Below are 17,452 nucleotides of genomic sequence, written 5' to 3' on the forward strand. Positions count from 1 at the left end.
GTTTTATTGGAGCATCATTTTGGACTAATGGCAACATTGAGTGTGGAAAATAGCTCTTGGTTAAGGCTTTGTCATTGAGAAATCATTGTGAACTTGTTAGCCAATTAGTACTGTTTTTTTTCTAGCATAGGTTATTATGATCATTCTTGTGTTTGTCCAGATTAATGCAAGATGAATTGCCTCCCTTTTCTTTACTTTATTTTTGCTCAGCTTTGAGCTGAAAATTCCCAAATCAGTTTATTGATTTCACAAGTGTTTTACTTTTAATGGATAAATGCCATTTTCTGTTAATGTTTCAACTAAATTCTCTTAGAGTTCTTGGTAAAGGCAGAGGAAATTTTGAAGCAATTTCTCTTTTTAAGGATTTTTAAGGATCCTTAGCTAATACTCAGCTTTTCTGTATATAATACCAGGCATGTTTTTCCAATTTTGATTCGATATGCAGAGCATAGACCACACTTTTGAGCTTTGTTTTATCTTTTATTTTTAGTCAGATTTTAACAATGCACTGAGATTTTGCTTACATCTATCATTCTCCTCTCTGAAGCAGAACTTAAGTCCAAAGCTTGCCACTTCAGAATTTTGAAGGAATACAGCTGTGTCTGATGTCTGGTTTTCAGATAGGCATAGAGATGTGCAGCGTGGAAACAGACCCTTCAGTCCATGGTGAAAGAGGTCTGCAGTGCTGGAGATCAGAGCTGAAAATGTGTTGCTGGAAAAGCGCCGCAGATCAGGAGGAAGAGAGCTTCTTCAAGGAAGGCATCCTTGCAAGAGGTGCCTTCCTAAAGAAGGGCTTATGCCTGAAACGTCGAATTTCCTGTTTCTTGGATGCTGCCTGACCTGCTGCGCTTTTCCAGCAACACATTTTCAACTTCAGTCTAAGGTGACCAGATATCCTAAATGAACATAGTCCTATTTGTTAGTATTTAGCCCATATCACACTCAACTTTTCCTATTTGTATACCCAACCAGTTGCCTTCTAAATGTTGTAGTTGTACCAACCTCCACCGTTTCCTCTGGCAGTTTATTCCGTAAACACACCATCCTCTGCATGAAACGTTTCCCCTTAGGTCCCTTTTCAAATCTTTCTCCTGTCACTGTAAACGTATGTCATTTAGTTTTGGGCTCCCGTGCTGAGGGAAAAAGTCCTTGGCTATTTACCCTATCAATGTCCTCATTATTATCCCTCTAAGACCATCCCTCTGACGCTCCACGGTTGATCACCCCAGAGTATTCAACCTCTCCCTATCGCTCAAACTGTCCAACCCTGGCAACATCCTTGTAAATCTTTTCTGAACCTGGTAAAGTTTCCCACAGTAGGGAGACGAGAAATGAATGCAGTATTTCAAAAGTGGTCAACCAGTGTCCTGCACAGCCATAACATGACCTCCTAACTCCCCTACTTTATGCACTAACCAATAAAGGTAACAGTACCAAGTGCCATTTTCACTACTCTGTCAACCTGCCACTCCACCTTCCAGGAACTATGAACCTGCACTCCAAGGTTTCTGTTCAGTAATGCATCCCAGGATGAGTGTACAAGTACTACCAAAATGATTTGCCCTACCAAATGTAGCACTTTACATTTATCTAAATGAAACTCCATCTGCCACTCCTCCACCTATCGGCTAATTAAGGTTCTGTTATACTTTGAAGTAACCTTCGCTATCCACTGCAGCACCAATTTTGGTGTAATCTGCAAATTTACTAAAGATGCCTCCTATATTCCCATCCAGGTCATTTATGTAAATGACAAAAAGCAGTGGACCCAGCACTGATTTCCTGTGGCACACCACTGGTTACATAGGAGGTTAAACTGAAACCGCACCTGTCTTTTCAGGAGGACATATTCACCACTATTTCAAAAAAAAAAGGAAATTCTCTTGGCACTTGTGCTCACATTTACCTCGCAACCAATATCACTGAAAACAGATGAACTGGTCAGCATTTCATTTCTCTGGGGGGAGAAAAATGAAGCAGCCAGTATGCACACAAGGTTCCAAACAATGTAACTAACTAAACATCAGGGATACTAAGGTTTTTATAAACTGTGTAACATAAATTAATTTTCTACTCAAAAGTTTGGATTCAGTGATAGAGAAAAAGGAAGACTTGTCTTTATGTCTACTAGACATCAAATGAAATATTTCTTTAGAATCATAATTGCATTGTTGGTAACACTGCAGTCAAACTGTGCACAACAAACTTCCACAACAGCAATGTGTGAATGATAACCATTTTCATGATGTTCTTTGGGAGATAACTATTGGCCAGGACTCTGGGGTTGACTCAACTGTTTCAAAAGTGTGGAATGTAATCTTTTACATCCAAATAGCAATGCAGCACACCCTCCCTAACTGGAGTGTCAACTGGACCTGCAAGTTCCCCTCTAAGACACTCACTAGCCTGATGTGGCAATACATTGCTGCTCCTTCAGTGATGTTAGGTCAAAACCTTGGGGTTCCTTCTGCAATGACATTTTAGCTGTACCTACAGAAACCGATTGTGGTAATTCAAGAAGGCAATTTGGGCAATTAATGCTGGCCCAGCTAGCAATACCCACATTCCATGGCTGAATAAAGAAAAGATGATTCTTGCTTGTTTCTGATTAATGCTCCGTTAGGTAGCTTCATAAAGCATAGGTGAAAAGATCAGGAATTGGACATGTAGTGGTAATATAGAGGCTCTAGCTCAATATTCTGTCCACATTAGTTCAAATCTCACCATGTCATCTGGTGGTATTCAAATTCAGAATTCAGACGTGGAATTAAAACCTAGTCTCTGTAATAGTTATTTGTTTTTAAAGGTACATCAGGTTTGCTAATGTTTTCTCCTTTAAAGGAAAAAGACATTTTCTGTCTTTACTTGATCTGGTCAACATGTAATTCCAGCCCCTCAATCATGTGGCTCTCTCTTAGTTGTCTTCTGAAACGTTCATTGCAGTCCATGGGTACTTGAAGATGGACAACAAAAATTGCCTTGCCAATTATTCTTTGAGATGAGAGTGTCAAAAAACAGTAGTCCATTTATGTTCCTCTTTCTGCTCTGCCATTCTAGATCATGGCTGATCATTTAACTCAACACCACTTTCCCACGCTATTCCATATCCCTTGATGTCGTTAGGATCTAGAAATTTGGTAATGTCTGTCTTGACAAACTAAATGTTTTTAGCTTCCACAGCCCTTCTGTGTAGAGAATTTCAAAGAATCCAAAGAACTTCCATCACATCTCATTTTGAATGTCTTGGTCCTTAATTCTGAGACTGTCTCTTTCTTTCCAGTACTCACTCTCCTCTTCCCCAAACACACCCACCAAACATGCAGCAGAAATATCTTTTATCCAGTTTGGTGTTACCCTTTTAAAGAATTTTACAAGTTTTAATAAGATCACATTTCATTATTCTTTTTGAGGATACAATGATCTGTCCTCGTAGCAAACTCCCACCGTCCTTGGAAGTAGTCTGGTGAACCTCTACTGCATTCCTCCTATGGCAAGTATGTAGTATCTTCAGCTGAAAGCTCCAAAATTGCACACAGTACTCACCAGTGTTTTCAATTGCATCGCACATCTTTAATTTGGTACTTGAATCACTTATACCTTCATGTAATTTCCCAGCAACTTGTAATCAAGGGCACACATCCATTTCAGCATCAACACTCCTCAATATCTAATCACTTAAGAAACTTCTTCACTTCCATCCTTCCTACGAACATGGATAGCTTCACTCGTAAGCACATTGCCTTCCATCTGCTATTTTCTTGTCCACTCAGTCAACCTATGCTGAAACCTCTCTTTGTGATCTCGCAAGATATATTTCCATTAGTTTTGTTTCATTCACAAACTTGGAAATGTTATTTGTTTCCTCAGATCCAAATCATTAATATAATTTGTGAACAGCTGGGATGTGAGTCCTGATCCTTGCAGTACCCCATAAGTTATATGTTGGACCTGTGCTGTCTTTGGTCTACCTGGCTGGGATCTACATTTGCTAAGCAATATCAAAAAAGCAATATTGTTATGTCTTCTGGTAATGGTTATTGTGATTTAGTTCTATACCTTTTTCAAAATCTATTTGGCTGAAAAGCAATTCAAGATTGAGATTTTACTCGTGACCAAACTATGAAGAGCTGCAGGCTGTTCAGTTGTTTCTTCCCATCGTATCCCTTTTATGATTCTAATTGGCCCATTCTATACTTGCTAAGATTGAAGCAATATGAGCAAATAGAATCCAATATAGTACTTAAGTTGATGGGTATTCTTATATTTATATTTTTTTTACAAAGCAGTTCCCCAGGTGATAGTTCAATAATAACATAACTATTATTTTTTGCTTCCTCTTTGTTTTAACAGCCTTTGGAACTACTATGGCATTCGCTGGATGAATGGTTAGTTCTTATTGCCACAGAATTGAAGAAAAATAAAGAGGACTCTGAAGTGGATGCTAAAAACATCACTTCAATTTTACTGAAACAAAGAGCTCAAGAACAGCAAGAAGTTGTCACTAGTCGAGTGTTTAAGACTGTTAGCAAAGAGATCTTGGAAGACCAACATGCCAGCTTAGAGAAGCTTGAAGATAGTGACAACACTACACAGGATGCCAGTTCAGATTGTCTAGATGTAATTTCTATGACAGCAAATCGACTGAGTGCAGTCATCCAGGCTTTTTATATGTGCTGTTCCTGTCAAATGCCTCCGGGGTGAGAAAAATTCAAATTTTGGTTTGTTTTCTGTCATTGCCTTTCTATTGTTGTCTTCATCTGTCTACAGGATAAAATAGTTCGATTGTGAAAATCTCAACTGGTTTACACTGGAGCTTTGACGTCAAGTACCTTTTTCTCCAAATAAGAAACTCAAATTATCTAGACAACATAGCTCCCATTTTTGACATTAGAACTAAAATTCTTTCTATCTCCTCTACTGTGGTATGTAGAAACATAAATTTTTTTAGAATGAGATAGAAACGTTAAAGAACATTGGTATTGGAACATTTGGTGCGGTAAGTGAACTAGTGACTGTTAGCTTGAGGATTTTGTAAACATTTTAGAAGTCTAAGTGCAGAAGGAGGGATTTTGAAAATGTGCAGCTGAAGCAGAAGGCGGTAAGATAGATGCCGCAGGTTGTCATACTGAATCAGAGGGCGTGCAAGAAAATGTAATGGGAGCAGTAGACCATACAGACCACTGCCTTTCAATATGATCATGGCTGTTTGAAGGCTCAACTCCACTTTCTTTCCCATTCCCATATCCCTCTGTTTCCTGAGAGATCAAATAACACTTTCTCTCTCAGCGAGAAATACATTCATGGTAGGTGTCCATTCTATTGCAGCATTCCAGTTCCTGCCTGCCTATGCAACATCCAACTGTTTTGCTGGCCTACCACTGCAAACCTTCTGTACTTTACAGCCCTCTAGTTCGCCTGTTGTTCTTGCTTCCAAGAATTCTTGGGAAAATTGCAGCAAATGTGCTGCCACAATTGCTTCTGACTTCTTGACTCAATTGAGACTGATGTCAGGTTTGAAATCCAGTCCTCTCTTTCTTTTTGTTTCTTATTTATTCATGGTATGTGAGCATCACTGATAAATCTGGCAAACTGTTGCTCATCCCCAGTTACCCTGCAAAGGTGATGTGAGCTGTTCAGTTGCACCACTGCAGTTGATCAGGCATAGGTGTACCAATAGTATTATTAGGAAGGGAGATCAGATTTTTGAATAGTGACAATAAAGGACTGTGATCATGGTTCACTGTTGGAACCAAAGGAAAGAGGGGTACGCCTCTTGGCCACTTGAGTCGATATTATTTGAGGGTTGAGGAGGTTCCTCTGTATTTAATCCCCATGTCCTTCTGCATGGTTGTGGTCATGGTTTTAGAAGGAGCTGTCTAAGGAATCTTGGTGAATTTCTGCATGAGTGCCAATTAAACGGTCTAGTTTGTCCTGTATGGTGTCAAGCATGTTAAATGTTATTGAAAACTGCACTCATCCAGGCAAGTGAAGTCAAATGGCCTTCTCCTGCACTGTAATAATTCTGTAATGTGAGGTATTCCATCACCATCCTGATTTGTGCCTTGTACGTGGTGAACAGGCTTTGGGGAGTTGAGGGATGAATTGCTCGCTGTGGGATTCCTAGCCTCTGGCCTACCCTTGTAGCCACTGTATTTATATGGCTAGTCCAAGTCAGTTTTGGTCAATGGTAACGCATAGAATGTTGATAGTGAAGGATTTAGTGATGGGAATGCCATTTAATATAAAAGGACAATGTTTAGGTTCTTTCTTGTTAGAGATGGTCCTTGCCTTGGCATCTATGTGGTGTGAATGTTTCTGCCACTTTTCAGATCAAGCTTGGATAATGTCCAGATCTTGCTGTATTTGGACATAGTATCTGAGGAGTTCTGAAAGGTGTTGAACATTGTGCAGTCATCAGTAAGCATCTCCTTTTTCATGAGTTTATGATGAAGAGAATGTCATTGAAGCAGCCGAAGATGAGGAACTTTTGCAGAGATATCCTGGAACTGAGATGACTAACATACAATAACTGCAACCATTTTCTTTGAGTCCGATATGGCTCCAACCATAGAATTTCGCCTGTTTTCCAGTTTTGTTATGACTCCTTGATGCCGCAATCCGTCCTGTTGCCAGAATTTTGTCAGGGCCTGCATGCTTTGTAGCATTGAGTGCCTTCAAGAATTTTTTGGTATGAGGTTGAGTGAATGAAATTGTTTGAAGACTAGCACCTGTGATTTTGGGAACCTCTGGAGTGTTCCAGATAGGTCATCTACTCAGCACTTCTGGCAGAAGATAGCTACAAATGCTTCAGTCTTGTCTTTTGCATTGCTGGGCTGGGTTTCTCCATTACTGAGGATAGGGATATTTTTGGAGCTGTCTGCTTCAGTGAGTTGTTTAATTGTTCACTACCATTCACAATTGGATTTGACAGATCTGTTGAGCCACAGTCTGGTTCATTGGCTGTGGAATCATGTATTGCATCACTTCGACACTCGACGTGCAAGTGGTCCTGTTTTGTAGCTTCGCTAAGTTGACATCTGACTTTTAAATAAGTTTGGTTCTGCTCCTTGCATAACCTCCTGAACTCTCCGTTGAATCTTTTTTAAAGGAGGCTTAGTTAGTTACTGGAGTGCATTTTGCAAATGGTACACATTTCTGCCACTGTGCAGGTGATGAAGAGAGTTGATATTTAAGGTGACTGAGGTGCCGAACAAATGGACTGTTTTATCCTTGGTGTTAAATTTCTTGAGTATTGTTGAAGCTCTACCCATTCAGGCAGGTGGAGAACATTACATCACACCTCATATATTGTGAACATGCTTAGGGAGTCAGTGAACTTGCAGAATTCCCAGCCTCTGACCTTGGTCTAATTATCATAGTAGTAAGCTTAAAGTCACAACAAGATCCCTGGGATATTGAAGGAAAATACACAGGAACAAATGTAGTCAAGTTTGTCATTGAAAGTGGCTATTAATACTAATCTTATGGGATTATGTAATATGTATGGTTCTCATGTAAGCCATGAACGGTAAATGCAATATTGGCACCTTAAAAGGAGTAAGTAGAAACTAAACCTATCATTAATTCTTAACTTCACTTTAAGAAAAATTAATAAAGTGAGTAGAACTTATCCACTATTTTAATTTTAATGTCTTAATGTGGTTAGAGATGTGTTGACCTGCATTTGTCACCATTTTATGGTTAGTGCTGATTGGAATCAACTCTACATTCAGGTGACCACTTTTTCTTGAACTAGACTGATTGATTGGTTTGTAGGTCACTACAGTGTAGTTGTCCAATTTTCAAATATTCATCTAAATTAATGTGAACATACATGAAATGGAAGGTGTTTCACATTTTTGTGTATAGTTGGAGATAGGTTTTGTGCAACAGTGACCAGTACCCAGGTACTGTTATTATCCTGCACATTAAAGTTCAAGCCAGACCTGGAACATTGAGTATGATCATCTTAAACTGTGCTTTGACTTGAATGACTTGCCTTTAAAGTATGAAATTATGAGTGTTCAGCTGATTTTTTTTTCATCCAGGAACTTGAGTGTTGAAATGCATCATGTTCATCCTTTGTATATGCTAAGACTGGCCAATTTTGTTTTGGTTATACCATGCTCTTTTGAGTCTAACTCTGATGTTTGTTTAGTTATTCAGCTAGGTGTATGATCTTTACTTACTTGGTCTCAGCACAGGGAATAGGTTTGAACCATACACATTTGCCAAATGGTGTCAATACAGAGTTAGCATTTGCATAAGCTGCAGTGGAATGTTGAAGTAAATTTTAAGGCAACAAATTGAAAGTTACTCCGAACTGCACTTTCTTGGTTAATAACTTGTGATTGAGATATAGTTGTATTGGGGTATTATCCTTTTTGGGAGCATTCAGTGATTATATGATGTTAACACTAAGAATTTTAAAATGAAATAGTTTGATCACAGAGCTATTATATTAAAAATGGCTGGTTTAATGTGTGAAACTGTTTTATTTTGTGCACATGGTTGAGACTTTAAAGTTCTGAAATGTAGGCTTTTATTATGTATATATCATCAGCTTTTCAATTGAAGTGATAATGATAACCACGTGGAAGTAGGTCATTTGGCCCAGTTGAATCCATGCCATTTTTGAGATTAGTACAGTCAGACCCTTCACCACTACCATTGTAGGCAATGAGTTAGATGTTATCATTTTTGGTTTTTTAAAAAAAAGCTCTTCCTCACATCCCACATAGAACACATTGGTGAATATGAGAAAAAACATACGTCACTTTTTTTTACAGAATGACATCACCTCGCTTTATAGAGTTTGTGTGCAAGCATGATGAAGTTCTGAAGTGTTTTGTGACAAGGTGAGCATACATGCTTTTCAATGCCACTTCACTGTAGCATTATTGAGTGCTCATTCAAAAAAAAATATATTTTGTTACAGAAACCCTATAATAATATTTGACCACTTTCACTTTCTTCTGGAGTGTCCAGAGCTGATGTCAAGATTTATGCATATCATCAAAGCACAGGTAAGCTTTGTTAAAGCTTATAAATTTAACTTTATATAAGAACTCAGTAAATTGAAATCATGAGTTTGCAAGTCAGTGATGTATCATATTCCGATTCTGAACGTCATTGAACGTTAGATGTCATTTGAAGTAGCTGTTACAGTTAGCCAATCGGTTATTTGTTTACAAGGGGGCAATTGATTGAGGTCATACTAATAAAAATAGTGATTTCCTGCTAGAAATGTTGCGTGCCTTGTGAAGATAAGATTGTGTAGTGCTGACAATATGACCCCTTAAAATACCGGAGGACAACTGCTGCACATGAAACTCACTCTTGTGAATCTATGTTGAGAGCCCAGTCTAGCTCTTGCGTGCCTACAGTCACTCTAGCTGAAGTTAATTTTGTTAATACTGAGTGATCAAACATGCATCCTTCATTGTATATGGCTTGACTACTAATTGCCTTACACAAAGTAACATTGGTTAACCTTGTTGATAAGTTCATATCACTAACAGGCATTGCGTATTCAAGTATAGCAGTAAATTATTTTCGCATGTGATTGCAAATTGTGGTCACACTGTATTGCTGTTGCATTTTGTCTATAGTGGTGGCGGGTGGGGGAAAGGAAGGTAGGATAGGAATTTTGTTTCTAAAATAGCCCTTGCCAGTGTCCTTGCTCCAATTCTGATCATTGGTCACTGTGTATCACAAGTACTCTGAAATGGGCCGGAGGCTGCCACTTTTGGATCTGAAAAAATGTCCAGTGTGTCTGAATTTACCCTGGAAAAGTAAGCTTTTCTCAAAATAAAGCAAGACCAGTAGTATTTTTCACTAATCGGATGCTGCTGTCAAACTGCAAAGACATTCTGCATATGAAAAAATAAGTAATGTGGTATATGAACTTTAGTCCTAATACAGTCTTAAATATGTATTTTGTATACCCCAACAACTAGTGAATTGAATCAAATAGCACATCTTTTTGGCAGTTTACGATAAGAACACTTACTGTCTACAATCACAAGCATGCAAAACTCAGTACATCTAATATTGAATTAGATTACTTAGTGTGGAAACAGGCCCTTCGGTCCAACTAATCCGACCCTCCGAAGAGCAACCCACCCAGACCCATTCCCCTATATTTACCTCTTCACCTAACACTATGGGCAATTTAGCATGGTCAGTTCACCTAACCTGCACGTTTTTGGACTGTGGGAGGAAACCGGAGCACCCGGATAAAACCCACGTAGACACTGGGAGAATGTGCAAACTCCACACAAACAGTTACCTGAGGCAGGAATTGAACCCGGGTCTCTGGTGTTGTGAGGCAGCAGTGCTAGCTACCGTGCCACCATATTGCCTGATATTAGAATCAAGTCCACAATTGGACCGCATTTGCTGAACAATCAAATGTTACGAATTATAAGCCTAACACAAAAAAAACTCTTTGTCAATTGGGCTTGCAACTCCGATCACTTAAACTTATTCACTGTTAAGTATATCCATACGCAGGTTCCTGTCGTCTGGAAAAAACAAACCACGTGACCAAACATTGAGCTTTGTTTTGAATTGAACAAAGTCTTGGGGGACAATAACTCTCTTGCACATTCTTCATGGCAGTGCTTGGAGTTGCTCTGCCCTTTATTTGCTCCTGTCTTTGAAATTTGGCTTTTTTGCGTTTGTCCTGATGAGTGCAAGACAGAAATCTTTGACAACTTGTCTCATTTTTTAAGCAATCCTTAAGTAAATTGTTACCTCTATCTGTGTTCTTACTTCCACTACTTAATCTTGCTATTAGTGCCTCATGGTGTGAAACCTTTCTGTTCTGTCTCTTTATTCTGGACTAGCATTTAGTGATCAGGGATAAGAGGCTTTTGATTGAAGTCTAGTATTACAATGATAAGGGGAGCATCAACACTTTCTAAATGTCTTCATCTTCAATTCAATAGCCTATATTTTTATTAATTTTTTTTGTACTTTATAAGAAAAAATATCAATTGGGTTCTTTTCTCACTTTTTAGCCCTTCAAGGATAGATGTGAGTGGTTCTATGAACACCTTCATGCTAATCATCCTGACTCTGATATGGTGCACAGGCCAGTTCATGAAAATGATATCCTACTGGTTCATCGAGGTATAGTTTGAATTATGTTAACTGTACAAAAGTAGTCCATTTGAAAATTTTATCTTGTAGCAGCAATGTTTCATGTCTTCCCTCTTTTCTGAATGAAGTGTGCGAGAACAAAAGAAAAAATCATCTATCTTTATTTTAGAAATCTTGTCAAATTAACATTGGATTTGAACCTTTTAGAAATATAATGATTGCAAATAAAACTATTGCAAATGACCCTTCAACATGATGATAGGATGCTTTTTTCAAATATAATTACAAAATGGTTAACAGCAAGAAGACCTTGGATCTTCAAAGAAATTATATAATTGTTCCTTCTCCATTTTTTTTGACTTTATGCCCAGTTAAAGTATGACAAATTGTTTTATTGTTTCCATTGTAAAGATTGGAATTATCAAATTGTCCATTAGATTAGGCTAACCACCAAAGCAAGGCTGGGATACCGTTTCTTGGCAGGTTTTGTGAAATTGAACACTTTTGTATGCAGATACTCCCTTAGGAGAACCTGTTGCATGGAAGGAGCTCACTGCTGCCTTCAAAGGAAATGTGGGTTATCAAAACAGGTGTCCAGCTGTAGTATTATGAAAAGGTCCTTAGTAAGCAGGTTCAGGGTAAGCCAGAGCCCCTGCAAAACAAACTTCTCGTGCTGGGGCTTATGTATAAATGGAGAGACACCAACTTCGTGTGACCAAGGAATGTTTCCTCGATAGTACATGTAGGGGACTAATTATCTATAACTCAGCCAAACAAGGGGACAGTTACTTGGCTCCAGGGATTTGCATTCAGTAAGTAGGAATAGATGTCAAAGCCAGAATTGAGTCTCTTCAAAATTTTACACCTGGAGAATCAAATGTCATAGTCATTGAGTTATAGAGATCTACAAGGATTCTGGGTAATCCAAGATATAGGATGGGAAAAATTTCTGGTTGTAGGAGCTGTTTTTTTTGGGGGAGGGGGAGGGTATTTTAGGAGGTGGGGGTAATTTTCCTCGAATTCCAGGAGCAGCAATTACTGTTTTATCTGCTGTTGCATTGTTTTGGAACTTTGTGGTTTAAAAAAAAGTCAAACAACAGCAGTTTTGAAAGGGAGAAGAACAGACAAAGGAAGCACATGGTGAGGTCAGTGCAGGAGAGAGAGAGAGAACCTGCACAGTTAGTGCCTTTGCTGTTTTTGAATTCATGTGTTGCTGGATATCGGAATGTATCTGGGAAAATTAACAAACAGTGAATTTCACAACTAATCTTGGAGGAACCAGTTTGGGTGAAGTTCACAACACAGAATCAAATAAGTTAATTGTTTGTTTTAAGTCTGTCCGAGAGAGGCTGTATTAGTTAGTACAGTGGGTTCTTTCTTGATTATATGTTTTTGGAGATAGGTCTCTTGAATAAGATTAAAATATAAGCCGTAGCTATTAATTTAACCTGGTGCAGTGTTTTGTAGAGGAATAAGACGATGTTATTTTCTGGATCTATAGATTGTAAAGGAGCAAAAATGGCCTTTGCAGTGATATGTACCTCTTGTCAGATGTGGGAGTTTAGAGAGAGTTTAAGGGTTACTGCAGATTATATCTGCCATTAAATGCTGTTGGATGTGAATCTTATCAGATCGAGTGGATCGGTTGGAGAGACAGATAGAAGCGTTGAGGAATTTGCAACAGCAACAGTACGTGATGGATGGCAGTTATAGGAAGGGGGAGAAGTCTCAGAGATGGGTTAACTCTAGGAAGGGTAAGAGAGGTAGGCACCTAGGGCAGGGGTCTTTTGTGGATATACCCTTTTCAAACATATATGTTGTTTTGGAAAATGTAGGGGGTGATGGATTCTCAGGGGAACGAAGCACAAACATCCAAGTTTCTGATATGGAGACTAGCTCTAATGCAATGAGGCCTATGTCGGCTTCCAAGAGATCAATTGTGTTAGGGGATTCTGTAGTAAGAGGTACAGACAGATGTTTCTGTGGCCAGCAGAGAAAAAGCAGAATGGTGTGTTGTTTCCCTGGTGCCAGGATCAAGGATGTCTGAGGGTGCAGAATGCTCTCATGGGAGAGAGGGGCCAGCAGGAGGTCATTATCCACATTGGAACCAACTATATAGGAAGGGCAGAGGTTGAGACTCTGAAGGGAGATTACAGAGACTTAGGCAGAAATTTAAAAAGGAGCTCCTCAAGGGTCGTAATATCTGGATTACTCCCAGTGCTACGAGCTATTGAGGGCGGGAATAGGAGGATAGAGCAAATGAATGCATGGTTGAGGAGCTGGTGTATGGGAGAAGGACTCACATTTTTGGATCATTGGAATCTCTTTTGGGATAGAAGTGATCTGTACAAGAAGGACAGATTGCATCTAAATTGGAAGAGGACTAATATACTGGCAGGGAAATTTGCTAGAACTAGATGGGAGGATTTAAACTAGTAAGTGGGGGGTTGAATGGGAAGCTTTCAGAAATGAGATAACGAGAATCCAGAGAAAGTATATTCCTGTCAGGGTGAAAGGGAAGGCTGGTAGGTATAGGGAATGCTGGATGACTAAAGAAATTGAGAGTTTGGTTAAGAAAAAGAAGGAAGCATATGTTAGGTATAGACAGGATAGATCGAGTGAATCCTTAGAGTATAAAGGAAGTAGGAGTATACTTAAGAGGGAAATCAGGAGGGCAAAAAGGGGACATGAGATAGCTTTGGCAAATAGAATTAAGGAGAATCCAAAGCGTTTTTACAAATATATTAAGGACAAAAGGGTAACTAGGGAGAGAATAGGGCCCTGCAAAGATCAGCAAGGCGTCCTTTGTGTGGAGCCACAGAAAATGGGGGAGATACTAAATGAATATTTTGCATCAGTATTTACTGTGGAAAAGGATATGGAAGATATAGATGATGACATCTTGCAAAATGTCCAGATTACAGAGGAGGAAGTGTTGGATGTCTTGAAACGGTTAAAGGAGGATAAATCCCCAGGACCTGATCAGATGTACCCGCAAACTCTGTGGGAAGCTAGAGAAGTGATTGCTGGGCCTCTTGCTGAGATATTTGTATCATCAATAGTCTCAGGTGAGGTGCTGGATGTCTGGCGGTTGGCAAACGTGGTGCCACTGTTTAAGAAGGGCAGTAAAGACAAGCCAGGGAACTATAGACCGGTCAGCCTGACCTCAGTGGTGGGCAAGTTGTTGGAGGGAATCCTGAGGGACAGGATGTACATGTATTTGGAAAGGCAAGGACTGATTCTGGATAGTCAACATGGCTTTATGCGTGGGAAATCATGTCTCTCAAACTTGATTGAGATTTTTGAAGAAGTAACAAAGAAGATTGTTGAGGGGAGAGCAGTAGATGTGATCTATACGGACTTCAGTAAGGCGTTCGACAAAGTTCCCCATGTGAGACTGATTAGTAAGGTTAGATCTCATGGAATACAGGGAGAAGTAGCCATTTGGATACAGAACTGGCTCAAAGATAGAACACACAGTGGTGGTGGAGGGTTGTTTTTCGGGCTGGAGGCCTGTGACTAATGGAGTGCCACCAGGATTGGTGCTAGGTCTTCTACTTTTTGTAATTTACATAAATGATTTGGATGCGGGCGTAAGAGGTACAGTTAGTGAGTTTGCAGATGACACCAAAATTGGAGGTGTAGTGGACAGCAAAGAGGGTTACCTCAGATTACAGCAGGATCTGGACCAGATGGGCCAATGGGCTGAGAAGTGGCAGATGGAGTTTAATTTAGATAAACCTGAGGTGCTGCATTTTGTGAAAGTAAATCTTAACAGGACTTGTAGGACCTTACCATTAAGGTGTGTGAGGTGTAATTGATCAGAGACCTTGGAGTGCAGTTTCATAGCTCCTTGAAAGTGGAATCGCAGGTAGATAGGATAGTGAAGAAGGCTTTTGGTATGCTTTCCTTTATTGGTCAGAGTATTGCGTACAGGAGTTGAGAGGTCATGCTGTGGCTGTACAGGACATTGGTTAGGTCACTATTGGAATATTGCATGCAATTCTGCTCTCCTTCCTATCGGAAAGATGTTGTGAAACTTGAAAGGGTTCAGAAAAGATTTACGACGATGTTGCCAGGGTTGGGGGATTTGATCTATAGGGAGAGGCTGAACAGGCTGGGGTGTCGGAGGCTGAGGGGTGACCTTATAGAGGTTTACAAAATTTTTGAGGGGCATGGATAGGGTAAATAGACAATGCCTTTTTCCTGGGATTGAGGAGTCCAGAACTAGAGGGCATAGGTTTAGGGTGAGAGGGAAGAGATACAAAAGAGACCTAAGGGGCAACCTTTTCACACAGAGGGTGGTACGTGTATGGAATGAGCTACCAGAGGATGTGGTGGAGGCTGGTACAATTCAACATTTAAGAGGCATTTGGGTGGGTATATGAATAGGAAAGGTTTGGAGGGATATGGGCCGGGTGCTGGCAGGTGGGAGTAAATTGGGTTGGGATATCTGGTCGGCATGGACAGGTTGGACCGAAGGGTCTGTTTCCATGCTGTACATCTCTATCACTCTAGGACTCTATAACTGGCCGAAGACCTTTTTCTGTGTAGAAAAGACCTTCCTGCTCTTAAATTCTGTGCCTTGACAAATAAAGGCAAGTATTCTGTATGCCACCTTAACTACTTTATCCACTTGCCCTAATACCTCGAGTGACCAGTGGACATGAGCATCCAGGACCCTCTGACTCTCGGTGCTTCCCAGGATCCTACCCTTCATTGTATTTCCTTGCCCCGTTTGTCCTTCCCAAAATGCATCACCTCTCACTTATCTGAATTGAATTCAATTGAGTATACAAGTAAGAATTCTGTACAATTCACAGGCAGCACTGTGCATCCCTCAGTTGAAATAACTTGCTCAATTAAATAACTCTCACATTATCTAAGAAATACAATATCAAGCAGAACACACTAAAAGTTACTTGACTACAGTGCAGAGACTGACCAGGCTGCATTCAGTGGCAGTGCACACATCAGCTGGATAACACTACCGGCACCAAAAATGTCTGCCACTAGATGGAGCCCAGGACTCTACTTCAGAATGTTGACAGGGCCAGGTGAAGAGCAGCTCAAGAACGGATCTGGGCCCTTTGTCTATGGTAAGGTTGGCAGGTCAGAGCCAGTGCTAGGGCAGTGCTGAAGGTGCAACTAACACCCCCAATTATTGTAATGGACTCTGGGTGCCTTAGAATCTGAACCGGGGTGATGAGAGACTCAACTAGGAGAGTGGGAATGGGATCACTGAGGAAAAGATAATACGTAATTGCAGGCCACAGAACTGTCTGTGATGTATAATACTAAAGAGAAATTCACTATATTAAATGGATGTAATTGACACTTATTCGCTTCAACATTATTAACAATATCAGATGAGTTGATGTTAAGCAGGGACTGAGTGGAATAAAACTTCCTTGGGTACTTCACAAATATCTCATGAATAAACTGGGCTACATAAGGAAATAATGGTCAAAAGCTTTGTCAGAGGTTTTTAAGGAACCTCTTAAAGGAGGAAAGAGACAGAGAGGGATTTGGAGTTTGGGCATTGGCAACTGAAAACTCGATCTCTTTGTGGTGGAGCGATTAAGATCAGAGAGGCTTGAGGCTGTAAATTGGTGAGTACAGTACATTTTGCAGGATTGTAGTGTTGAAGTAGATTAGATGTGGGCATGGGTGCAGCCATAGATAAATTTTGAAAACCAGGATAAAAAATTTACAATTAAAACATTGCTTGATCCAAAGTTGATGTACATTAGCAAATGCATTTGATTGAGAACAGGCTTGGAGTGAGAAAGGTCAATGACAGCAGAATTTTGGTTGATCTCAAATTTATTGAGGGTAGAATGGGAGATCCACCAGAAGAGTGTTGAAATAGTTGAGTCGAGAGGGGACAAAAGCTTGAATGGAAACTTCAGTGGTCAATGAATTGCGGTTGGGCAGACTCCACCAATATTATGAAGATGGAAATGGACAGTCTGATCTAAATATGTGTTTAGAAGCTCATAACAGCCAAATATGAGATCAGGTTGTGAATAGTCTGGTTTAGTCTCAAATTGCCAAATACATCGTCATCATTTAACTGTAATATTATTCCCTTTGTTTTACTTATCCACATTCGGATCCAAGAAAACAAAATCTACCATCATCAATAGAAAGACCAGGCCTTCTCTTCTGTACACTTTGAAACTTGCTCCCTCAATCCATCTAAAATTCACAGCACTTTTGTAGAGGGTAGCGACTTGTGTGAATAAGGCAAATAGTTTGATTGAAAATTGCTGCTGAATAGAAGACTTGGAAGTAACAAATGCTAGTTAAAATATTGAATTTGGTGTCCAATCAGATACAGAGA

At 39.8% G+C, this 17,452-nt stretch overlaps 1 protein-coding gene across 1 annotated transcript in view; it reads left to right on the forward strand.

Annotated features, from left to right (window-relative positions):
• hace1 (HECT domain and ankyrin repeat containing E3 ubiquitin protein ligase 1) overlaps window positions 1–17,452 on the forward strand; it is a 95,223-nt gene that overhangs the window by 58,352 nt on the left and 19,419 nt on the right. Inside the window, exons 12-15 of the mRNA XM_060856606.1 lie at window positions 4,351–4,697; window positions 8,790–8,858; window positions 8,939–9,026; window positions 11,025–11,136. Of these exons, the coding sequence (XP_060712589.1) occupies window positions 4,351–4,697; window positions 8,790–8,858; window positions 8,939–9,026; window positions 11,025–11,136 (616 nt within the window). The remainder of the gene's footprint in view (window positions 1–4,350; window positions 4,698–8,789; window positions 8,859–8,938; window positions 9,027–11,024; window positions 11,137–17,452) is intronic.

The sequence above is a fragment of the Hemiscyllium ocellatum genome, chromosome 3 (genome assembly GCF_020745735.1).
Source record: "Hemiscyllium ocellatum isolate sHemOce1 chromosome 3, sHemOce1.pat.X.cur, whole genome shotgun sequence".
Lineage (NCBI taxonomy): Eukaryota > Metazoa > Chordata > Chondrichthyes > Orectolobiformes > Hemiscylliidae > Hemiscyllium > Hemiscyllium ocellatum.